Source organism: Caloenas nicobarica, chromosome Z (assembly GCF_036013445.1).
Source record: "Caloenas nicobarica isolate bCalNic1 chromosome Z, bCalNic1.hap1, whole genome shotgun sequence".
Lineage (NCBI taxonomy): Eukaryota > Metazoa > Chordata > Aves > Columbiformes > Columbidae > Caloenas > Caloenas nicobarica.
Genome location: NC_088284.1, coordinates 54643732 through 54669989, shown reverse-complemented (window position 1 = coordinate 54669989; position 26258 = coordinate 54643732). Strand labels below are relative to the sequence as shown.

The window sequence follows — 26258 nt, the reverse complement described above, 5'->3', positions numbered from 1 at the left end:
CCTGGAGGTCTTTAAAAGGCATTTAGATGAGGTTCTTAGGGACATGGTTTAGTGCCAGAGTTAGGTTATGGTTGGACTCGATGATCTTGAGGGTCTCTTCCAACCAAAATGATTCTATAATTTTTTCTGTGGGAAGTAGCAGGTGTCACTGGACAGTGGTGGTCCTGAGGCCATTGCTTCCTTGGCCCTTTCAGACAGTTCACAGCACTGGTTTTGCCTCAAATGCTCCTATGTGAAATGCAGATGATAACAATGTCCAATTTTGTGAAGTACTTTGAGAAATGTAGGAGCTATGTGTTCAGTTTTGCCTAGCCATGCTGTTTATGGTTTAAATTTCCTGTTAGCTTCTTAAAGAAAGGTTGAATAAGGCGTAGCATTGAAGTTTTCAGAGAGTCATGTGGAAGAACAATTTAGTATTTTTTTTAGTGTAATGTGATTGGATATCCTGTCTAGTTTCTATTTTGTAGACATTAAAAAGCTAAGTTCAAGTTGTTCCATGTCAGCAAAGGGTAGAGTCTTGCAAACTGACTACCTGGTCCACAGCAGAGGCATCTCAGTGCAGGACTGGGGTTGACGGAGGGAAGGAAATGTAGAGACCTGACACTGTGACATAGTGAAGCACCTTTGTCTGCTTAGAGTGGACTGTTCTAGGAGAGCAGCTTTAGCCTGGAGTTAATACACACATAATTCAGAAAAAAAAGGTCACACTAGCTGGATCAGAATAAATGTGAAAATATATGTAGGTTCTCCATATCAGGCCAGTAGATCAAGGAGAAATGAAACACAGCATTGAGATTGAAGAAAGCAGAAAGAATGAGATTGTTAAATAAACATCCTGTGTACAGTAAGTGTCCTTGAGGCTATAGTTACCAAGTGACGATGCAAAAATAAAAACGTCTCTTTCAGTCATTTGGGCATTTCTTCCTTGTACTGTAGTGCTATCTGGGAATTAAGGATCAAGTCTCTCTTGCCGTGGGCATTGCATAAAGATACAGCAAGGTACTCACTGCCAAACGTGCTTGCAAACTTGGGGGTTACAAAAAACCCACAGTTTTGAAATTCCATATGTAAATGGATATCTCTTATATTGTTATAACATCAGGTGGAAATATGGTTAGTAACATATTAAATGTTATACATGTGCAGCTATTAGAGAGCATGAGTTTTCCTGAGGCGGGAGTAGTGATGATATTTTCTTAACGAATCAATTTGTGAATGTGCAGGCAGTATATTGATCACTAGTCTTCTGCATCTTTTAGAAGAGATGAATGCTCAAATCCTTATCCTCATCTGAGTAATAACAAATTTCATGTGCCATTTTCCTTGACACTTTGATTAGATTTTTAAAATATTTGTAGACAGCAAGTTCAGAATACTCAGAATAATATATCAATTCTTTCTCTTTTTACAGAGGGAAACTAAAGGCCAGTTTCTTATAGATCACATCTGCAACTACTACAGCTTGCTGGAAAAAGACTATTTTGGCATTCGATACGTTGACCCTGAGAAGCAGAGGGTATGTATATGAACTCTGACTACATTTGCTTTTAAGTAATGCTAAATTGATTTTTTTTTTCAACAAGCAGGCAAGTTCTAATGCAAAGTAGTGTATCTCTGAGGCTTTATATTCTGGCCATAATCCATAGAGGTTCCTAAAGTGTCATTATTATATTAATTTTCACCTCATTTCATGTATTTAGTTTCAGGTAAACTGATATATTCTGATTTGTGTAGTTCTCCTGGGCACTGAAGATGGAAAAGATCTATGGGCATGACTCAGAGGTAGCACAGGGTAGCTCTAGGCTCTCACAGTGCACTGGAATTTGTGATTTCTGTTTTTCTTTAGAGTATGCTTCTTGGGAGATGTAGGCAGGAATCCTATTGAATTTAGCAGCTAAAAGCAGTCATTCTATTCCACTTTTCACAGGGCGCATGGATTTGGATATCTGTTATACACAAAAGAGCTATGATTTGTCAGGTTGTGGTGAGTTCTTCAGGTTAGTTCTCCCTATGAGCATCTTTACATTCATGCAATAAAATTTAGAGCCCTGTGCTGTAGGCATTTCTGTGGACAGCAATGAGTCATGTCTCTTAGGTGGAAGGTGGTCCTGCAGGTTGTATTCTGTGGGTGGTTTGCTGTGGCTACTCCATGTTTGACTTCAGATGATTGTTACTGTTTGAGAGTAGGGAAGTGTGGTCCACATAGGAAGCAGAAGTCTTCAGACAGTGAAACTCAGAACTGCTTCTTCACTGTGTGGTCCTGCTGTTCTCAGGATTAAGATTTAGATATCACTTTAAATATAATGGGGGCATATACTCGCATTTAATCTCTGGAAATTATCACCAAGTTTGAAACTGCTATGATTCAGGAGGAGAAAACCATTTTGCTGGATATCTTTTGCTACACCCTAATTCGTTTTGGCAAAAATCACTGGACACAGGGAATCACCCTCTGCTCATCCTTATAGAATTGCAATAGCTTTGAAAAGCTACAGCAAGTCATTTCCTTTGCATCCTCTTTTTAAAATCAAAATAATTAGCAAAATAATTAGCAGATATTCTGACTGGTGTACTTGATTCTTCACAATCATTAAAGGCATAGAGATGTTCACCCGGTTTGAATTGATAGGAGAAGTAGGTGGAGTGCTGGATTAGACTATAATTATGTAGCACTTAATGAATACTTACTTTTGTTGGGCCTTTCCCTGACAGTCACTCAAAAATTGCTACAGAAAAGTTATTTTACTTAACATCAATCAAGAAGTTGTTTTAGTAAAAGGTTTAATTTTTTTTGGCAGAATACTTTAAAAAAGTAGTGCTTCAGAAAAAAACTCTAAAAACCTACTTCTTTCGGAATGCCAGTTATGTCATTCTCTGTGTGGTTTCCATGTTTCAAAGAGCAGTTAACTATATTGACAAATTCGCTGCAGTATCATGTTCTCATTGGCTATACAGCAGTTCTTTTACATCTTGTAGTACAGCTAATTCCGTGTTAAGATTATTGAAGATTATAATTTATATTGAAGTTTAAGTTTTCTCGTCGTTAGTAGTAAAAGAGAATCTGAGAAAACATTTATGTTCTTACCTAAAAAATCTTAGGTTTTCATTTCCCTTTATATCCAATAACTAAGACTACTGTTGCCATCCTGTGTAGCAGGATGACTTATATCAACTGGCCCACTTTTCAGTTGGATTTCGTTAAGAAAACTTCTCAAGTGTACATTTTGCATACATGCATTTTTAAATGCTGATTTATAATTACTATCATGTTTTTAAACATATGGATAACTTCTCTAATTGCATATTAGCTCTTGATTTTAAACTCTGTCATGAATTAGATGTGAATTATAAGGGACATTTCTTTATATGGACTTAAGTAATGGTCTGGATGCTGAGTTGAAAGAAACATACGTTTTTCTCTTAGGTTTATTACAATTCATGAAAATAATGAATTTTTACATATAGTATATTCTATTGTCCTTTTGTCCTGTTCTACTGTATTGTTGGGGTTTTTTTTGTTTCTTTGTTTTTTTGTTTTGTTTTGGTTTTTGTTTGAGATTGAACTTCTAAGTATTTATACATAAAATGCTTTCCCTTACAGTGGATATTTCCTCTGCAACAAACCCTATCCTAAGTACTACACTGAACACAAATATTTTAATAAAGGAATGCTGGTTTTATGTCATCTGGCTCTTTTGAATCTCTGATCTTGTTGAGTCTCACTTACCTGAGTCCTGCCTCTGTATCAGACACAGATGCATGAATACCTCACAGTCAGATGCAAGAAGACTGTGAAACTATAATTATAATTCTTCTCACATCAACAGAAGACTGTTCAGGTCCTTTTCTGATCTTAAAGAAACATACTAACCAACAATCTCCTAGTAGTATAACAAATGTGGGACTTTATGAATAATTGTGCTCAGGTCCAGGCAGCGTAATTAGATGAAGTTCATCAGTAACTGGGCCAGCAGAAAACTAGAGGAAATAATGATTTTGAAATGATAAGGTGATTGCTCTTCCTACAGTTTTGTATTTTAGCAGTTGTGAGTTTAGCTGCCTGAAATTCATGTTAACAAAACACGCTGAGATGACAGAAGAGCAGTTGTTTAGGTATGTGGTTATAAGCTGTAGCAAGTATAAAATTTAGTGGGGCCACAGGGGAGGAATGTTACATCATCATAGCCACCTTACAGGAAAGAGTACTTAGAGCTCTATAGAAGAGATTTCTGAAGCTCTGTGGAATTCTTGCAGGTTCCACCAAGGTAAAAAGCAGAAATGTTTCCTACAGTACGTTCTTATGGATTGGTTAGATGTATTACAAAACAGAAACAGTAGATCAGTAAAGATCTCTAGGTGGAATTCACCAAGAGCTTCTTTCTGAAGTTAAATCTGGTGATTTAACTGAGAACAATTGCTTTGAAGAGGAGCGATAATTCACCCTAAACCAGTTCAACAATGTGTTTGACAATGTACTTCAGTGCTCTATAGGCAAATAAAGAGATGTGGGACAATGAATAAAACAAATATTGCTTGGTTTTGCCAATAAGCCACTAGCATGATGTGGCTATGATAAAAGAAAACACTTTGTTTGCCCCTTCTTAGGACTGTATTTTCAGGAAAGTATTCATGTCATTACACCCTAATGAGACCACAGCTGTTCTGATCTAGATGTCTGCATTTAAAGAAAGATAATGCAACTGAATGGGGAGAAGAAGTATTAGAAAGACACCGAGAATAGAGAGCTTGTTTTTGAGACCATATTAGGAAGGGCATACCCCATTTAGTGCAGTGAAACAAAGGATAAGAGGATATGGTTATACATGTGTCAGAGCATAAAGCAGAAAAAGCTTATGCAAGAAACGTGATTTCTTAATAAAGCCAATGAGAGCTGCAGCATCTGGAACAGCCATAAGGGATGCAATGGGGCAAAATTTGTAACTGAATTTGTAAAAAATTTTAAGAAAGGTGTCTATAATTTTATGGAAGGGGTTTATATTAAACATTCTCTGAGATAGAGACTAGGCACCATATTCTGAAGTTTATTTCAAAGAATATGCAATAAAAGCTGAAATAAGAAAGTATAACATTTATTTTAGGAGCGTTATTGTTGATTCTGATGCAGGTCATGTACAATTCATATTGCTTTATCCATTTTCATGGAAATGTTGAATGCCTCTGTTGTAGTTTACATTCCACTGCATAGTGTCTGTCTTTGCACAGAAAGGGCTATAGCTGTGGTTCCAAATGAAACTGCCAAAATCGTGCATTTAATTCTGGCTTTAGTGAATTATTCTTGATTGGCCCTTTGAATAGTTAAGCTATAGGACATAATAGTATATTATTATATAGTGTACACACACATACATATATAAAATATTATGCAGAATTACTCCTGTTGGCATTTAGTCTACTAGTGATGCTTGCCTCCCTTTTCTTTGTAATTTTTTCTGCAAAGGTTGCGGAGTTGCTCCAAAAGCTAATTTGAAGTCCTTTTGTTTTGTAATCTATCGAGGGAGCTCAAGCAGGCAAAACTACGGGCTTCAATTTGTCCTAAATGTCTTCTTTCATAGTATACTACCAAAATGTAGCATTTTGACTTAGAAGTATTGAAACACTTGACTGAGTTTGAGAATTTAAAAAATGAAATGGTTCAATATTTCAGATGTTTCAAATGAGATGTTTCAGTATTTGTGTTTAGAACATTCAGAACTTCTGACTATGTGAAAAATATAGATAATTGAGCTAATTGCCTTAGGTTGGAACAATGGGGGAAAATTGTGGTGGGAAATAGCTGTTGTTTTTATAGGTTATTTTTCGAGTAATTTATAATGGATACTGCTTCCTCCCCTCAGCTCTGCTTTTGTAATAAACCTTTCCTTCTGTGTGATTACATGCATGTGGATATTTTAGGCATACTTAAACTTTGTAAAATTTTCTGTATTTTTCTAGTTTCTATTCCAGACCAAAAAAGACACTCTGGAAGACACTCTTAAAAGAAGACAGCACAGTAGCTTTTTTATATTTTTGGATATGCAGAATAGTAACAATGCAAATGACCTCAAATTGAACTAGCAGTTAAAGACTCTAGGTTCTACACTGTATCTGCTGTTTTATCTTCTAGCATCATATTTGGATATTCCTTTGGGGAAACTGTGGCTTAGGATAACTTCAGAAAAGCCAAGATTGTACTGAAAGTATGCAGTAAATTCCAGTATGCCATTTTATGTCTAGTGGTACTATGCTGGGAACAGAAAAGTTCCTAGGGTTCATGAATTAACTGTTGAATTTTTTGCCTGGATTTCTGAGAAAACTAGGTATATGAGATCACATTGCCTTTCTCTCCAACTGTCAACTTTAGTAACTTTCGAAGCCAGTTTTGGTGAAATTTGGCTGGGATATAGGTCTCAAACATTAGGTTCCTGTAAGGTTTCATGAAGATAAGCTACCACATTGGTGGGTAAAACCCTATTGTTCTTCTCACTGAGGGAAACTCTATAGGGCAAACCCACTCCATAGGGAATCTAGAAAGAGCTGAGAGAGACACATTGTAAGAACCCAGAAACCATAATTTAGAGCTTATATTTTGTTGAAATAAGTAGTTTCAAATAGGAGACATACCTGGCGGAGGTGTTACTGATTCTTCTACTCAATGAACTACCTGTTGGTACACGTTCATCTGATAGCTATTAAACTGAGGCCAGTTATCACACTCTCACCTTTGAGGAAATGCAGCATGACTAATTCTGTGCCAGATACCCTGGGTTGACTGAGCACCTTTTTTTCTATTTTTTGAGCTGGTATGAGATGGGAATAGGATGAAGCGATGCAGCTGCTGTTCAGCATCTGTCACTAGAGAAGATCCCTTGTTGAGAGAGGCCACTGGTGTTGAGGGCAATGAAGGGTTGGTCTGGAGGAAGATGGTAGTGCGGTGGAATTTATTCCCTTCAGGAAGGCAATGATATGAAGCTGGAAATACTGAAGCTTCCTTTTTTTTTTCCCCCCAATGGGTGGATTTGAGCACGTGCTTGTGATTATGTTTTTGAATGTGAAAATATGAAGTGCTAGTTAGGCAGAAATACCTTGGGAGCTACCCATGGGGTACGTTGGAAGTGTTAGGTGCTGTGAACAGGCTTTGTAGGACCCTGAAGCTACTGTAAAGTCTCACCAGTTGCTGCAGGAATGTTTAAGGATCGTAATCACGCTGGAGCATTAAGAAGCTTTGTTATTTGGGTGTGCTACAGTGTTGTCTGGGAGCAGCACAGCAGTACAGTGGTTTTAGCTCTGTGCATGTATGCCTGTCAGTATGAAAACAAAACCTTCAAATCAGTGAAACTGCTGTGTGAATACACTCCCACTATGTAGCCAATCTTGAATGGCAGCTGTGAATACAGTGGCATTTTCTAATTTCTCCAGAGAAATTGTTAGAAATATGACATTTTGCACTATAGATTTGCTGGTGCTCCTGCCAGTCTGCCCTTAGAGAACTGCCACAAATACAATTCTAGTTCTTCTTTCAAGCTCAGGTGTACTGAAAACTGGTAGGCATTTCCACATGCAGGTAGTTTTTTGTCATATTACATGTTTATTTCACTAGTAAGGCTGCTGGGGAGTCCCATTTGTGTTCACTTCCAATGGAGCTGGACAGAGTATTTGTTTAATCCTATAACCTAAGTTGTTCAGCATTGTCCCAGTATTTACTAGTGAAGGAAATTGGAGCCTTTTGTCTATTGTCTGTGAGTAATGAATTTCTTTATCATTGAAGTAGCAGTTCTCTTTTTAATGGGACATGTACACAAAATGTGCAGTAGTGCCTCATCGAAAGACCTTTTGAAAGGGTCAGCAAGTCTTGAGCACAGCTGATCTCTGCATTAGCGACAACAGCTATTTAATACATGTTCTTAAAAATGTGCTCTTAGTCCCACGTGAGAGCAGTGAAGGTTGACAGAAAGACACAACACGTAATTTGTAACCTCAGTTTAACAAAGCTATGTCTTTCTGTAATGACTCCAAAGGCTCCATACAGCTACGTAAAGAGAGCTATCTTTGAGCTTTCCAGTCTCTTTGAAGTGGCAGAGCAGTAGTGTAGGCTAAATACCAGAGTGACTGAGCCATAGATTAATTAAAATTCTAATGTTTCTCCATGCATATGAATTTCTTCTCCTGGACAGAGTTATCATAAAAATATGTGCTTTTGCACAAAGTCTTACTATGACCCTGCTTGGTGTCTGCAGTTCAGGTCATGCTGTTTCAAAAAAGTGTAGTAGAACTGGAAAAGGAACAAGGACGGCCATGAGAATGATATCAAGTAGGAATGGATTTCATATAAAGAGAGATGTATTGATCTAGAATAACTTAGCTAGGAAAAGAGGTGAGAGAAAATGAGTGAGAGAGAGAGCAACAGAATGAGCAAAAGAGAATGAGAGAGATTATATGATGTAAAATGGCTTGGAGATGGTGATCAGGGAAAGATTGCCCTGTAATTCTTAGAACAGAACTAAAACATACTCAAGGAAATTATAAACCAATTGGTATTGAGAAGTAGTTTTAGAAATACCATGCCTAGTCATACAATTAATTGTTGTAGCTGCCAAAAATATGAAAAAAAAAAAAAGTCTTTAGACAAATTGGTGAAAGTCTATAAAGATCTAATGAATTTTAATGAATTTTAATGAAAGCTGGTAGAAAAAAACCTGGTAAACACAATGGGAGAAACTACTCTTGTTTTTTTTTCTGTCTGCTTCAGGCCATTTTCAGGGACAGAGTACTGATTTAAATAGATCCTTGCTTTTATCCATAGATGTGTATTTATGTATTCAACAAAATCTTGAAACAAATGAATAGTTGTGTGATTATACATACGTGCTTAATTCAGCAGTAATGCTACTAGCTGAAATATCTTGTGTGAAGATTAGTAACCTTGTGAACAAAATCATTCTGCAGGCTATTTTGATAAAGATGTTTTTTCCATCAGTTGTGAACCTGTTGGCTGTGAGCATGTGGTCACTCATACATACGTCAATATATGCAGATATTATGTCCAGATGTTCAAATGATGTAGAGATTATGGATCAGCTGAGCTACTCCAATTTACAGCACTGGAGTTTTTCTGAATATTTTGGTGTAATAGGAAAAAGAGAGTGAGAATTTGGAAATTCGTTTAATAAATTCCAGCTCAGAATCATACAAACGGTGATTCTCTTCCAGTGCATGGTACTGTTGCTGGACCAGATTCATTTTTGTTGTAGCAATGTATGTAATTTCTTCCTGCTTAACATACCAGGAAACAGAGCCTGTGCTCTGATTTAGGCAACAGTACAGAGGAGCAGCTCCTTTGCTGCAATAGTACAATATTGATGTTCTTGGTATAGAGTTCCTCTAAGGCATGAAAAAATGGTGTCAGCCTCAGGGCATGAAGATGGAGACATGCAGGGTGCCCTGGGTCATTTGGCATCTGTTGTGCTGGTATAGAGTGGGCACCCAATTGATTCCCGTGTCTGCACTGCCATTAGCTTTGGATACTGTTACTGGTTTTTTTTGAGTCTGACTTTTCTCAGGCAGTGACCTGGTGCAAGCCACTGCCTTGAGGCTGACACAAATTGATTTTGATTTTGCTTTTTGTTCAAGGAAAAGGTTAGGTATTAATTGTCAAGCTTAATATAAGGTTGAGGTTTAAATAAAATTAATTTTATTAGTTTTCTAGAAGTGTTTCAGTATGTATGTCCATTCTCCTGCTCTCTTCTGTCTGTTAAACAAAGTCTTCAAATCCAGACCTTGCCTGGCTAGAATATTCTTGTGACATCTGCAAGTTCTTCTGATTTTATTTTACTCTATGCACATCTGAGTACTTGCCTGACTATTGCTTGCTGAGGGGGATTGAAATATTCGCAGCATTTGGCCACTTTTGATTGACCTTTGATTTCTGCTTCGCTTGCAAACACGGAGACTAGATCAAAAGGCTCTTGTGTTGGAAGAGGAGAGAGATTTTTCATTGAATTCATTGGACTTCTGATTGGTCAGGTCCCAAGCATTGGCTTTTGGCTTGGCAGTTTTTTAGGAGCTGGGCTTTGGTTTGTGCCAGTCTTATGCAGGAGTCCATAGGAAGAGCAGACTGGAGAACACATCTTTGCTCTGTAGAGTGTCTGTTGCAATGTAGGTGAAGAACAGCATGGAGATTTTAATGACACCCGACCCCTTACAAGGGCTGTAAGAATAGATATGGGACATCGTGTCCTCTTTCCTGCCCGCTTCTTATTCTAAACCCCTTAATCCTGTGCTATACTGAGACCAAGCTCAGGCCTGTCTGAACTTCTCAGTGTATGACTTCATTTGAAACACGTTGTTGGCTGAAGTGTCTTTACTAAAAGCACACTGATGTTTGTGGAGTTAAAATACGACTTTCTAAAATGGTGCTTTTACCCTTGCATGGTGTCCTTGCTTATCCTCAGCTTTTGCTGTGGAAGCTGGTAGCACATCAGCTGCTCATTTTTCGTGGTTAAGCAAAAACACACCTGGCCTCGCTAATGACTACTCAGTGCCACTTAAGGGCTGATCAGAGGTGAGGGCTTTATTTGCAAAGTGAAAATTGCACTAGTCTGAAACACAGCATGCAGTCGCAGTGAAACCTTAGTCAGAAGGCATTTCTTAGCATATTTTAGGATCCCAGGACCAAAATTGATATCCATAATAGTTTGCTTACTCACCACTGGCACTTGAAGCACCAAGATTCGGTAGCTCTCCCGTGACTGACCTTCAGGATCCTTAAGTGTCTTTAGGCCTTCTGCTTCTGTGAGGACATGTGCCTGACCATCTAGATACCCAGCTGCTACCCAAACCTCCTTCAGCAGAAGTTATTAGAAATGGGCAGTACTGAACATGAATCTCCTCACAGGATCCTTGGTAATAGGTGTTAGCTGGATTAAGATCAGTGTCTTTTCCTCTCCGTTGGGCAGCAACCATGTTGCTAACATGCCATCAAGCTTCTGCAGAAATGATTTCTGGTGATTGTTAAGTACTATCAAATATAAAGTGAAGCTGTTTTGAGGGTGCAGGCCATAATCCAATTAAAGCAACCTTTATGGACAACAGTGTGAAATACATGAGGCAAAAATGAAACTGGTTGAGATTTCCTTCGTCCCTCCCTCGCTCCCTCCCTCCCTTCCTTCCTCCCTTCCTTCTCTCTCTCTCTTTCTTTCCTCCCCCTAGTTTACACATTTTACTGCAAGGATGAAAGTTAAAAATTCTTGTCTCTGGTTCCAGGTTTATGTCGAATTTGTTTTGTCTGTTTTATTTATCTTATGAGTGTTAGCCTTACAAGAAGGAACTGGAAACATCTATGGTCTGTTCCCACAAGGCAGCCTGGCATACAGTAGTAATGAAAATTATTTTGCAGTTGAAGATTTAAAATGCTTTTACAATTTGGCCTGACAAGTCAACTCAAAATGTTATCTTTTCCTTTCATCTCAGGATTTTTTTCTTTTTCAGCAAAAATGGTAAAAAAAAAAAAAACAACCCACACCAAAAAACAAACCAAAACAAAAAACCATGGAAAAAGCATTTTTCAAAGCCACATGCTTTTAAATTGAAAATTCCGGCAGAAACCCTTTGATGAATGTATAGGAACCTTAATCTGATCATAGCTATAACAGCTAATTAATCTTGGAATAAATATAGCATGAATACTGTATAGTAGAGATGAGGCATAGTTATTAATTATTAATAGTCAATGCTGTAAGGCTGGAAGAGAAGTACTCAGGAAAATCTTTCCTAAAACTCAAATTGAAATATGCAAACAAATATAGAGGTGGCTATTTTCAGAAATACTAGAAAGGGCTAGGTGTTTATCTTCCCTTGACACACAGAGAGCATTAAGCACTTAATTGCTGTGTCTTTGAAAATCACCACAAATTATAAAGTAACTGCAGCATTTTCTGGAAGATTCAGCTGAATTGCCTACACGTTTGCCATCTTCCATGAACAGAAGGTCACCACAGAAATCAGAGCTTATAAAAACTGCCTGTCAGGTCCTTGACCTCCAAGTGAAAGTCTAGACTGCTTAATTGCTCAGTGTCTTTTCAATCCATTTTTAACCCGTGAAAGTCAGGTCTTAGTGAAGCATATCTGCTTTTGGGCGTGTTGGCTAAATCTATGTTCCCAGGGGTTTGATGCACTGCACAAGGAATTTCCCCCTTTTTCTATATTCATATGGTGAATTATCAGGGTTTCATATTTGCAGAATGGCTTTTTTTACCTCTGACTTTTTGTTAGAATAGGTAGTTGACTTTTTCAGACAGCTGTAAATGCTGACCTGGTCTGTGCTAATATTTCAGCCTGACCTTTCAAAAAGAAATATCAAACAAACCTTGTTGTGATCCTGCTAGATGAAAATAGTGAGATGCCTCTTAACTGTCTGTTCCCTGGGAACAGTACGGCATGGCTCAGTGTCTAAGTTCGTCTTTGCTGTCTAACTCTTCAGCAAGGACTGCCAATATCCTGGTGGCGGTGGGGTGCGCACATGAAAAGGTTAAGGAAAGTAAACCTGCATATCTTTGTGTCTTGACTGCTTTCCTGTCTGTGAATTCATTCTGGATTATGTATCTATAAAGTACTGCAGACTGCATCAAATTTCTTAAAATGCCTACAACCGTCACCTCCCATTATTCAGAGCCAAATGTGTAAATAATTTATCTGCATGATCTAAAACAAGAAATGAGCTAGATATTTCTGGTAAGTTGGCAAAACAGTCATTACTTTCCCAGTTCTCTTTCTTTCCTCTTTTCACCAAAAAAGAGAGGCACTCAGGAGAGGGAGAAAGGTGAAGAAATGGTGTGGCGTTGTTTTTTGTTGTTATGGTTGATTGAAGTTTGGGGTTTTTGGGTACCAGAGTTCCATATCTGCCTCTCAGTGATAAGTGAGCTTCAAACAGAAATACAGAGTAGTGCTTGTCTCCAGTATTGCTGTAAACTATATGCAGGAGTTTCTGAGCAGCCATAGCATACAACGTGCAGATATTTGAAGATGTTCTTTCCAAGGTTGTTGTTTTGTCAGAAGTTCTGTTCCAGAACACTAATTTACAGTTACTCCTGATCTTGAATGAATTCTTGAGACGTCATGAAAATAATCATTTTCTGTCACCTGTTAACAATTCCTACAAAATATCTTCTGCTGGCCTTTCTCTGTAGTAGAACTACTATAAGTTATGAGGAAAAATACTAGCTGATGTAGGATATTGTAAGTATTACATATGGTTTAAAAAATTGTAAATTTTCTTTTTGCAGAAGACTGTAGGGTTTTAGAGCTAGAATGGAAAGAGTTAAAAATGGAACCCCCTGAGTGCAGGGCCTTCCAGTGTTGGTTATGCTTATTAAAGCTGAATACTATGCTTTTTGACCAGCTGCTTCTGCAGCACAAATCTCATTTTAGTGTGGAGATTTTTTGCTTACAGGAAAAATCCTAGTACAAATGATGTTGGTTGTGGTCAGAAGTGGCACTTGAATATCAGCATGTTCTTTTATCAATCAAAACATCCTCCTGAACAGTTTAGCTAGTCTTAGCAGGAGATGTGCTAAGGCTCTTAACTAAAATGTGAGCCTAGCTTTTTGTCACAGAGGCATCTGAGTTTATTTTCGAGGAGAATAAAAAAATGAAAGTTTTCCTGCCATTGCAGTCTTTCCCTAGAAAGGTGTACACCAGCTAGTGGGCATCCATGCATTGCTGTTGTTCATTGACTGACTGTAGAGTAACATTTCATGGAAAAGTATGCTCTTTTTTCCCTTCAGATTTTTAGTTCTTGCTAGAAAAGAACAGTAGCTTGTGTTATGAGGGTGCTGACTGAGAATACAGTATTTACACATGCTTTAGTTATAAGAACTGTAGAAGACAGCATTAATGAACAGACAGTGTTGATGTTTCTGTATAGTCTGTCGTACCGTATATGATCATTCTTCTGGAAAAAATGCCTGAAAGTGTAAGACTGAAATGTCTGTTCCAAACTAATCAATATACCCTGTCTCCTTTCAATTTATCTTTGAAATATTTGTCTTACTTTTGTCTCAACTACATCTTACAAGCAGTGGTAACATCAAGTCTGCATATACATTGCAATTCCAGTATTATAACAGTATGGAGGTGCTTTTTCCAGTTTGTGTATGTCTCGGTGAAACAAAAATCTTACTTCCTATTTTTAGTACCAGATACGTCTACAATGATGTTGTTGAATGCTATGATATGTATTAACTTCTGCTCTCTACTTTGCCTTTACAGCACTGGCTTGAGCCCAACAAGTCCATCTTCAAGCAAATGAAATGTAAGTATTGAGAGCTCATGTTTTTAAGCTGTTTTTGAAATGCCTGAAGGTTTTCCTGTGATTCCATGCAGTAATTTAGACTATACTTCATTTGTTTCTTGGTGCAAATAGGCCCTTTGTGTTTGATTTGGACTCCTAAAAACTCCGTGCTACCCTTATTTCACTGCCTCATGGTGCTCTGCACATCGGAAGCTTTCCCTTATTGCTTAAGGCTAGAGCCAAAGGCCACCTGATGTGTGTGTGGTGGCAAATCTGGAAGGAAGACCTGTACGTTCTGGCTCATTTTCAGTCAGATGCAATCAGCCACTAGGAGATGGCAATAAAATACGAAGTGTGGCAATCTGCTTCTGTGTTTTTCTGGTTTGTTTCCTTTCTGTTGCCCCCTGCTTCTTGACAATGCAGAGCATTGGTCTGAGATCATTGTTAGAGTCCAGCAAACTCAAATGCTGTGCATTCAGTAGTGAGCTCCTGCCACAGTCAAGTGGGAAAATTTAAATCATTATTTCAAAAGGACTCCTCAAAATAGGAATGTATTTATGTTTTTGGAATGTTATGGTCTGGCTCATCCTTCCTATGAAATGAACCAACTGCGAAGACTTCTTCAGGAAACAGAACTGCTTTAGTACTCAGAAGTTTATATACGACAGCGGAAGAGAGTGTTTGTTTGGCAGTTCTGGAGACTTGATTTAGGTCATTGGGAGTTATGTCTTGTTTAATAAAAGCTGTTGTCTATCTATCTACTTAGTTTACAAAATGAACGTGAATTTTACTCACATACCCTTTGTACGCAGTTGCTTTGTTTTAAGCGTAAGTACAAAATGTCTTTTCTGTGGGAGATAACGCATTTGTTTTAAAATGTGATGGAGCTTAAGATACTGTAGAAACTGTTAATCTTGAGTATTGACTGGACTACATGGAATACTTCATAAAATTCTTCCATTAATGAAGCAATACTATGTATTGCAACATCTGTGTACATGTGTATATAAACATGCACCTAGCATATTCAGTGTGAACTGTTCATATCTAGTGTTTAGGTAGCTGGAGTGTTATCTGGTATAAAATAAGTTAAAGAACATCAAGCTAAAACTAAGTTCTGCTCCTCTGCAATGCTAGTGAATGAAGAGAGACATTATTAATTACAAATTATCTTTATCTCTTTCTTTCTTCCATTGTGTTATCAAAAGTAGAAGAGTTTCCTCAAAGTATCCCCTAATCTGCATCTGTATCACTGCTTTCACCCAACAAAGTGTAAGGCTCTCATGCTTCTTGTTGCATTTCGCATAGCAACATATTCAGGAACTCTGCCAAAAGATGTACTTAGAGTGTTTTGATTTATTCAAAACAACTCTATCTGCATATAGATGATGCTTGGATCTAATTGAAGTTACTCCATAAATTCCATAGATGTAGTGATGTGATAGTCTCATAGAGGACATGTGTGTCTTTTGGGGTAGAATCCTGATCAAAACTCTGAAGACTGAAAAATGAATGCATAAACAAAAAGCAAAATAAAATGCAGTTAGTATAAGGTTATTTATCACGGTGAAAAGGTCTCAACAACAACAGCAAAAGAGACTGAGACACTAACAAAGGTATTTTGGTGTCAGCTGTCATGAAGGTGCAAATACTGAAGCAAGGATGAACTCAAATAAGCTTTATTTTGTGGCAATGCCAAACCAAACAACAGAAACCAATGAAGAACAGGGACAATCCAAAAACCAGTCAGCACTATAATAACATTTATCACAGCACTGCAAGTTCGTTTTACCAGTTGGGCTCTTATTACTGCATGTTGACACACAAGAATGATGCTCCAAATCACACACACTCACAAAGGGGAAAATCTCTCAAGGGTACCCAGAAGAAATTGTTGCTCGCTGAAGGGGGTTGAGGGAGCACTCAAGGAAATATCCAGAAGAAATACTCACCAAGGAGATGGTGAGGGCTCTCAGTCCTGGGAATTCTCCTTAGATGGCATTGCAGTCCTGCTGCTCCAAGAAGACCACTCAAAGTGGGTCTTTGGTGGTGGCCCCATTTATAGCCATGTCGGATCTGAGCTGTGGTCATATATGGTCATGGTCCAGAAGCTTCTCTGGGCTGAGATGCCCCATTGTCTGGGGACCTTGTCTGTTGACGGAGGGGTCCTGCCTCTCTTGCTCCCCTGCCCAAGGAGTTTACTTGACTGGAGTCACTGTACCCTGCTGGGTGTGTGATGGTCAGCATCCAACCAAGGTACCTATGTGACAGCTGCCATGGTGGGGCACAAAAGACATGAAAATAAGTGCACGAAAGAGCCAGCAGATGCTGTGCTAGAAGCCATGGTTCCTTCGTCTTTATTGGGGCAGGTGCGTCTGCCACATCAGCCTTAGATTTAGGACACAGAAGTATCAAGAAGAATCAACAATGTGATTGGTTTTTCAGGAGCAACTTCAATTCAATACTAATGTTACTTTATTTTTTGTCACAGATGAAGGACTTTAGTTGCTACAATAACCCTTTAAGGAAACAAAACAAGGAGATACATATATATTATATACATGTGTAGAATCCTTGTAGATTGTGCATAAATATATATTGCGCACTGTTGTTTCAAGGACATATTTGCAAGCATTTCACATCAGGAACCTCTTGATTTATTTTTCTAAAAACATGCTACATTAATGCAGAACACTAAACAATTTCTAAAGGCACACAAGCTTAATTTGTATTTTATCTAAAAATATTAATTTCACTATGAAAGCATTTAGACTCAGAAGAAGAAATTACCGGCATTCATTTGCAAAGCATCACAGTCTCAGGTGACACAAGTGAGGACTGAAATTAGTAGCAGTTGGAAAGTGTAAAAACAGAAGCAATGAAGGGACTGGTTAATAGAACATACATTATGTATATATGACTTCTGGGAGAAATGGTGGCATAAAGCTATTCACAGTGCCTGTATTAAATTGAGGTTTCACAGAATCACAGAATCACAGAATCACAGAATGTTAGGGATTGGAAGGGACCTCAAAAGATCATCTAGTCCAATCCCCCTGCCAGAGCAGGAAAACTTAGGTGAGGTTACACAGGAAGGCGTCCAGGCGGGTTTTGAATGTCTCCAGAGAAGGAGAATCCACAACCCCCCTGGGCAGCCTGTTCCAGTGTTCTGTCACCCTCACTGAGAAGAAGTTTCTTCTCACATTTAAGTGGAACCTCTTGTGTTCCAGCTTGAACCCATTACCCCTTGTCTTACTGTTGGTTGTCACCAAGAAGAGCCTGGCTCCATCCTCGTGACACCCACCCTTTATATATTTATAAACATTGATAAGGTCACCCCTCAGTCTCCTCTTCTCCAAGCTAAAGAGACCCAGCTCCCTCAGCCTTTCCTCATAAGGGAGATGCTCCACTCCCTTAATCATCTTTGTGGCCCTGCGCTGGACTCTCTCCAGAAGTTCCCTGTCCTTCTTGAACTGAGGGGCCCAGAACTGGACACAATATTCCAGATGAGGTCTCACCAGGGCAGAGTAGAGGGGAAGGAGAACCTCTCTGGACCTACTAACCACCCCCCTTCTAATACACCCCAGGATGCCATTGGCCTTCTTGGCCACAGGGGCACAGTGCTGGCTCATGGTCATCCTGCTGTCCACCAGGACCCCCAGGTCTCTTTCCCCTACACTGCTCTCTAATAGGTCATTCCCCAACCTGTACTGGAACCTGGGGTTGTTCCTGCCCAGATGCAAGACTCTACATTTCCCCTTGTTATATTTCATTAAATTTTTCCCCGCCCAACTCTCTAGCCTGTCCAGATCTCGCTGGATGGCAGCACAGCCTTCTGGCGTGTCAGCCACTCCTCCCAGCTTGGTGTCATCAGCAAACTTGCTGATGGTACACTCAATTCCCTCATCCAAGTCATTGATGAATATATTGAACAGTATTGGTCCCAGAACTGACCCTTGAGGCACTCCACTAGATACAGGCCTCCAACCAGACTCCGCCCCATTGATCACAACTCTCTGGCTTCTCTCCTTCAGCCAGTTTGCAGTCCACCTCACTACCCGATCATCCAGTCCACACTTCCTCAGTTTTGCCGTGAGGATGCTGTGGGAGACGGTGTCAAATGCTTTGCTGAAGTCAAGGTAGACCACATCCACTGCTCTGCCATCGTCAATCCACCTTGTTACGTCTTCATAAAAGGCTATGAGGTTGGTCAAACACGACTTCCCCTTGGTGAAGCCATGCTGACTGTCCCTGATGACCCTCTTATCCTTGATATGTCTTAAGATGGCACCAAGGATAAGGTGTTCCATCACTTTCCCAGGGATGGAGGTGAGGCTGACCGGTCTATAGTTGCCTGGGTCCTCCTTCTTGCCCTTTTTGAAGACCGGAGTGACATTTGCTTTCCTCCAGTCCTCAGGCACCTCTCCCGTTTCCCAAGACTTGGCAAAGATGATGGAGAGCGGTCCAGCAATGACTTCAGCCAGCTCCCTCAGCACCCGCGGGTGCATCCCATCTGGACCCATGGATTTATGGATGTCCAGATTGCTTAACTGGTCCCTAACCCCGTCCTCATCAACTGAGGCAGACTCCTCCATTGCCCTGCCTTCCTCTGGGGCCTCAGGGGTACGGGGCTCCTCAGGACAGCCTCCGGCAGAGTAGACAGAGACAAAGAAGGCATTCAGTAATTCTGCCTTCTCTGTATCTTCTGTCACCAGGGCACCCACCCCGTTCATCAGAAAGGTTTCCTTTCTTTGCCATTAAGGAATTCAGAAAACAGTTTTGTAAGAATGGATTGGCATTTCCTCTCATGCAAGAGCAGGTTGTACTAACAGTAATAATTCAAAATGTTCTAAATTCAGTTGAATGCTCAGATTTACATAGGATTATTAAGCACTTGCATACATGCAGCAAAATTTGAAAAGTACTGTGTACTTGATCTCAGCTACCATTTGTGGGAAGCTTCATTTTCCCCCAAGTTTTTCGGTGTATTTGTTCATGCAGCTCAGTGTTGACAAATATTCAGAGCAGAAAAAGAATGACTGGGATTAGTGTTCTAAGAAAAATTTCAGCAGATACTATATTTCATAGGCCTCAGTAGTACATTAGTCATTCAGGCAGAATCCCTCTATATCGTCAGGTTGTATAGAAATCACAATTTGGCAGCTATACGTTTCATTCGGTGGGACAGAATGTTTTATGTTTGAAGCTCTGAAATCTGCATAGGTTCATTTGTGATGTGCTACCATTTTAATTTGTTTAGCTTTGGCAAAGATTGCTTTAAGTTCCTATTTAGCAATACTAGGATATAGCAAAAGGAATCTTCCAAAATATTTTATGTTTTGTCTTGTCACATATGAAAGAATATTTAAATGTGTCCTTGTGCAACATGAGAAAAGTGAAGGCATGGTTTCTTTTTTGTCTTAGCATCTACATTTGCATTTTCCATTTTCACTGAAATGTTTCTGTCATAACATAATATGTAAAGCCTAGGTCTGTGTCTCAGCCATTTTTACCACTAATTTTGCCTGAGAGGGGAAATTTTAGTCTCTGAGAAATATTCTGAACCACACCAATTTTGTTTGTAGTGGTTGAAGCCAGTTGGTGGCCAGTGATCAGTCGCTGTGAACACAATGCTTCCGGTAGTGTATTGAAAAGCTCTCTGAAAGGTTGCCTAAGGTAGCCACATCTTTGTGGTTCTACATAAAGATGCTTTAAAACCGGTTCTTCTCTTCTTTTACATGTTTTTCTGCCCCTGTTACTCTCTCCCAGATGCCAACAGTAAAGTTCCTCTCCATTTGGCCATCTTACTTTTTTAAAAATTATTTTCTGTCTCCGAATGTCTTACTGTAAATCATACTGGTCACATCAGCACAAATGTTTAAGTAAAGTAAGTTTTCCCATGCACCTTCCCTCTCTCTTTTTTCATTAATTTTAAAGGTTATTCTGTATAACAAGTATGCAGCTATCATGTAACCTGCTTTGTGCCAGGCAAATATCCAACTATATGGGTTTCGTTCTTGATGACAATAGAACAGAATCAATTCTGTTGCTCTGATGTGCAGGAGTTCAAAAGTCACATATTTTTCTTGCTGCCTTGCATCTCAGAAGATCTGAGAGAGTAATGCAAAAAGGATGTTCTCCTCTGTCAGGCCACTGGAATTTGTTAAGTTAATTTCCTTAATCTCTAATGCTGTCATAAAGTGTAAAAGGAGGTGGAATGAATCATGGGAAGCAAGAAGTCAGATGCAGAGATTGGTTGTGCAAAACTTTCTTAAATCTCAACAACTTGTCATCAGTTTTCATGTCTCAGTACAAACCTAATGAAGAGTTTAATCAACTGTGAAGTTCATAAATCCATGCACAGTGAAAACAATCAGTTTTGTATGATTATTCAGGCACTAATCTGAATGCTGTATATTCTTCACCTGTGATCCTCAAGAAGATTGATGCTTTAAAGCATTATTGTAACTGTTCATGAAAATCCGTAACTGATTGAGTGCAGTGAGGAAGAGCCCACAATTTGGGGTTTATGATCTTGATAGATCAGGTATCTTCTATGCATAAAATAAAAACACTGAGTAGTGTTCTGTCTTAAATGTGCTCAGCAAGTGGTATGCATAAACAGCTGATTCATTTGGTAAGGGAAGAGGTATATCAAAATAACAGTATATGCCTTAGAGTTCCCCAGAGATCCTTCTTCAGCATTAGTGGACATGAAGATGGTTTGAGTGTAATCTGTGGGGTTTTTTTCCTTCTTTTTTTTTTTTTTTTTTTTTTTTTTTTAAATGACCAAATGACCACTAATCGTTGTAGGGTAGTGTAGTTCAGAGAATATGTAACATCAAGGAGAGATGCGGGAAGTTTTCTGCAATATTGCCTTCTCAGGGCTGTGAAGATAATTTAAGCATCTGCTTTTGGCTTTCAGTATCCATCTGTACTCCATGTTTAATCAAAAGAACGACATTGCCAGTACAGCTCATTACAGAAGCTAGTATTTGTGCTGAATGAAAATCAGGTTGTTAAAAACAAACAGGAAAGCTTCCCAAAAGTGGCAGCTGAGACTCTTTTATGCTTCTCTCTCTTTAGTTCACACTTCTAAAATTTCAAGTTTTTCACCAGCTTTTAAAACAATTTCTCTTACATTAATTTTTTTCTTGTTGTTTCTGATTCTCCTTCTATGAAGAAAATGGCAATGCGAATGTATAGTTTTTCTTAGCCTTATCATTCCCTGTAAGCTCTTCATCTACACTGAAGGCAAATGGTTCAGTGGACTTAAAAATGAATGTGTATGAAACTCAGTCCCTTACACATTGGTATATGTGCCAAGGGGTGCATGTCCCATAGTGCATGTTCTGGTCAGGGTGTTAGAGGTCTGGCTTTTAGCTTGGAGATCCTTACTATTTCATGTACACTGGATAGTTTGTCTTAGTTAAATGCAACTGAAATAAACCTTGCAAACATACAATCAGTTGACTGGAAACCTTCCATGCTGTGTGTGTATTTCCTTCATGAGACACTAGATCATGACTGGTTTCAGCATTTAGTATCATTTAAATGGTTTTACTTGTTCTTTTGCCTTTATCTCTTATGTGCTGTTAGCACATATACTGGCAAATTAATAGCCCAGTTGCAATGGAGTTTGCAATTACTACTATTCTCCATGCTAAAGTCCTTTGAAATTATTGGAATTGTGAATCTTTTTTAGTGAGAAAGCAAAGCTTATGATGGTAAGAAGTTCTGACAAAACCTTGGGCATTTCACTATACCAGCTGCTCCTTATCTGACAGATAAAGGACCACTCTGAAAGAAAAGGCTTACACCTATTATAAAACTGATTATATTCTGGCTAGTCTTGTGTTGAAAAAATGTTCTTCTGCAAATTGAGTTCTGTTTTGGGAAGGTTTGTTGGTAATGTTTCCACTTTAATGTTGTAAGTCGTAGAAAGTAATTTTGCATTCAAGGAGTTGAGGAATTGTCCGACTTGACAATCTCATCTCTTGAGCTGATACAATTCACTGCCTGTCTTGCTCTCCACTTCGAGGATATAGTGAATGAGAGAATATGAATTTTTCATGTGTGTTTCTCCAGTGCTGTAAAATCTGTAAGACAAAGGCCTTACTAAATGTTTACATATCACCAAATGCATTTTTGGAGGAACATTAGGCTTACGATCCTTTCCAAAATTAAGATGGAGAGGAAAGTGGATTGATTTAGGGGTTCCCTCCTTTCCCTTTCAAGTGTTCATTGTTGGTGACTGGTTTTCTAACTGGAAAAGACAAACAGAAAAAGAGGATCCTGTTTCCTTCTGCAACTGCAGGGTACCTTCTTATCTCATCTCCAGAGATGAACTAGATGATGGGGATCATATTCTTTTTAACATTTCAAATTGCTTGTCAGGATTGTGCCATTGTTGCAGGTGTTGCTGAGAAAGGACTTCAGTTCAGCAGGCTGCAGCAGCTAGTTTTGTGTTGTTTGCTGCAGTGCTGAGGGAGGAATATTGTTACAGAAGATTGAGTCCAGGAAAAGATTTGCAAAGTAGGCTTCCAATTGCCTTGCCAAATCTCCTGCATATTCTGTGCATACTGCTGTGTATACTTTTCTCATGTACTGTCTTTCTGCTAGAAGGGAAACATTTCCTATTTAACCTTTGCTATTAACTGAATGTGATCTATTTTTTAGTGCAGTGTATTGCCATCCTTTCCTTGCTATTATACTCTTTGCATGTGGGGCAGCTATTGCTTTTCTGTCATTACCATGTTCTGCCAGACTGTGACTCTTCCACTGCAACACTCTTTTTTTTTTTTTTTTTTTCCTTTTTACCACAGCCGAAGTTTTGATTGTTTCATTGACATCCAAAATTTGGGTAAAATTCAGTGCATTTTTAGGGTCTTGCAGTAGACTTGTACTAACTATGGCCCTGCAAAGGCGTGCATTAGCTGTTCTTTTTTGTGCATCCCTATTTCAAGCATAAATCTGCCAGAATATTTAAAAGTCCTTTTGTTTGCTGAGAGAGCGCTCTTGCTAATTTAATACAGGTCAGCTCTTCTATCAGGTTTGTAAGTGGAACTGGATTCTGAAAATGCAAGGTTTTCTCCCTTGCTTAGGTCTAAAAAGGCCATTGAGAAGAGACAGAGCCATTTAAGATGACTTAGGCTATCTTTGCTTTGTCCAGACAACATGGCTCCTTAGTGCATTTCTGGATGGCTGTTTTCCTTTCTGGGACATTGAATTCACTTTATCTTCTAGTTTGCCGTTACAGGACTGGGAGGACTGTCCTCTGTTTTGCAGCCTATTCCCAGTCACTCTAAGACAATGCTGCGGTCATATCCAAGATGCTGAAGCCCACAGGAAGCAGTCAGTGTGTTTCTCTTGCTTTCAGAGGTCCTGTCCAGATTTTATTAGCTTGAATGTTCAAACCATCCCTAGAGAACACTTAAGGCTTGTTTTTCTATCTCCATTTCCTCTTGTTTGTTTCTATTTGTTATTGTTTCCTTGCTTTTTTTCTGTATTTTTCATCTCTCTGTCCCAATCTCTTCTGACATTTCTCCTTGTGTCTTAAATGACTAGTTATTATAAACAAGTAAAAAAGTGAAATCAGTTTTTGTTGAGGCTGACTGTACTTAAAAGAAGTGCAACATGAGGTCTTGAAAGGGGAAGAGATTTCATCTTCGAAAGCAGTTTAATCCTTCAAAAGATACCAACCATAACAAGAGATGTAACACATTTTTATCTCCTGTTGCTTTTGTACATCACATTTACAAGCTAAGTGATACCCAAAGATGTGTTTCTGGAATACTGCAGCATACAGGTAAACAATGCAAAGTAGTTTGAAGCGTATCATGATTATTGAACTAATTTCCACATGCACTTTGTACAAGCCAGTCAGCTAGTAATCTTGAGGAGATGGTACAGTAAAATGTTGTGGTAGCTTAGTGATTACCGTTATAGATTACAATAACTAAAATGTAATTCTCTTTTTCATCTGTTCTCTTCCTCCATTTCTCCTGTAATTTTCTTTGCCCTTTCCTCTCTCAGTGTTACCAGCAGGCCTGCCAGTTACTGTGGCCTATGTAATGTAGGTGGGTTTTTTCCCCACAACATTTCCATTTTGAACATGTGGCTATTTTCCTTCTCACTTCAAACTGAAATTTAACACATGAACATTACCTGATGACAGATAGCTCTGAGGGCTCTGCCTACCTGCGTATTGTGCCTTATGTGATATTTTTAAGCCTTCTACTTGGTTTTCACACATCTTTTATCCTAACATGGTTATCACAAGATGCCTCTGTTTAGAATGATAGTATTTGATTTGGTTTCTGTCCATCCTGTAATCATTGAAAGATCACTGGCCTACGATTAGATATCTTGAATGCTGTCAAAGTTACAGCAGTGGGATATAAAGCTGTGTTCAGTAATGTAAAACAGAGAGATGCTGATTGAAGATTGAAATCTTTCCCTTCCCGCACCTTCCCTTCCCTCTGATACTGTTTCCATCGCTCAGGTGTAGGTAATGTAGTCTTCTTAAATAGCAAAACCAGAAACAGTTCTGTTGTCTCTAGCTTCATTAACCAAATTTAATTAATGTTTTCTTCCGCTTTGTAATCTAGGCATTATCATAATCAGGAATAACAAATATACATTACAACTTTGTATCTCATTGTGACAAGATAAAATTACTTCCTGTTTATCAGCTTCCCAAATGTGTTGTAGTTCTTGGATCAAGCATTAAGTCTTGTGAGGTGCAAAACAATTTATAAATTGATTTGCCTGTGTCCCTATATTAGCTATATTTTGCACATGCTTTGGCCTTCTTTGTCATATGTTCTGTTCTCTTTTTATATATATATATATATACAATATTTATTGGTTTTGTTTGAATTGCTGCCTGATGCCTTGGAGCTAACCCTTGCATAGGCTACTTTGTAAGACTCTTGGAGATCACTCCCTCAGGGTGGCTGAGGAAATGTTTGTTTGCTACTGTTCTCATACTTTTTCTTTATAATATTTCAGCTCACCCACCATATACCATGTGCTTTAGAGTGAAATTCTACCCACACGAACCCTTGAAGATTAAAGAGGAGCTCACCAGGTATTTTTTGTTTGTTTGTCTGTGCATTTAATGTGCATCATTAACAAGTTCAAAATAAGACAGTTTGTTCTGTAGGGTACGGCTTTCACTATTTATGCTAAAATACTAGAATAGACAGACATTTGGACTACTGATAGCTTTTTTATTTACTGTGATACCTATGGATTTTTAAAAGCAGTTTGAGGGGACTTTTCTATAACATACAGAGAAGCAGTGATGTTGTAGAAGAACTTTCAGAAAGAGAAGCAATGGTCAAATGACTGGGCAAGGATTATCCTAGCTCTTCTCTGGCAAGGATTGTCATCTTGAGTAAGGTCCTTGTGTGTCTTAGTTTTTATTTTTTTGTGTGTGTGAAATAATCTGTGAAGTTTGATTCAGTAACGGCCCTAACTCTGTAAACAGGAACACGAATAGCAATCACTGACTTTTCTCTTGTGTGTATGTGTCTTCAGGACCACAAACAAGATAGTAGTCTTAAAGTACTGATAGACCTTTAGCAAACTGATGTAAAGGTGCAATATATTTATATTTTTAAAGTACAGCTGCTCTGTAGGTTAAGAAGTCTTGTTGCTAACATCAAAATTTTGCTGCTTATGCTTTGTCCTTCCTACTTGCCATTGTGAATACTCTGGGTATTTTTCAACATGGGGGAAAAATTGTAGGAAAGTAACAGCTCTTTTGACCTCTGCACCAGCTGTGCAGGACTGTATGTATGCTGTACTGTGTTGTTAGTCAGCAGCTCACAGCTCTGACTAATCGCTGCATGTTGCAGAAGCATGGAGCGCCTGGGCCCTTGTTGCCCCATTGATGGTTTCCCCAAGCCCTGCAAATTCTTATGCTCACAAGTCACTCTGTGAATGGGAGTGATCTCATTATCCCTGC

General features: G+C 38.8%; 1 protein-coding gene across 1 annotated transcript in view; it reads left to right on the top strand.

Moving 5' to 3' along the window:
- The window catches only part of FRMD3 (FERM domain containing 3), a 149376-nt gene that overhangs the window by 63789 nt on the left and 59329 nt on the right, over positions 1 to 26258 (top strand). Inside the window, exons 2-4 of the mRNA XM_065656152.1 lie at positions 1412 to 1516; positions 14263 to 14305; positions 25298 to 25376. Of these exons, the coding sequence (XP_065512224.1) occupies positions 1412 to 1516; positions 14263 to 14305; positions 25298 to 25376 (227 nt within the window). The remainder of the gene's footprint in view (positions 1 to 1411; positions 1517 to 14262; positions 14306 to 25297; positions 25377 to 26258) is intronic.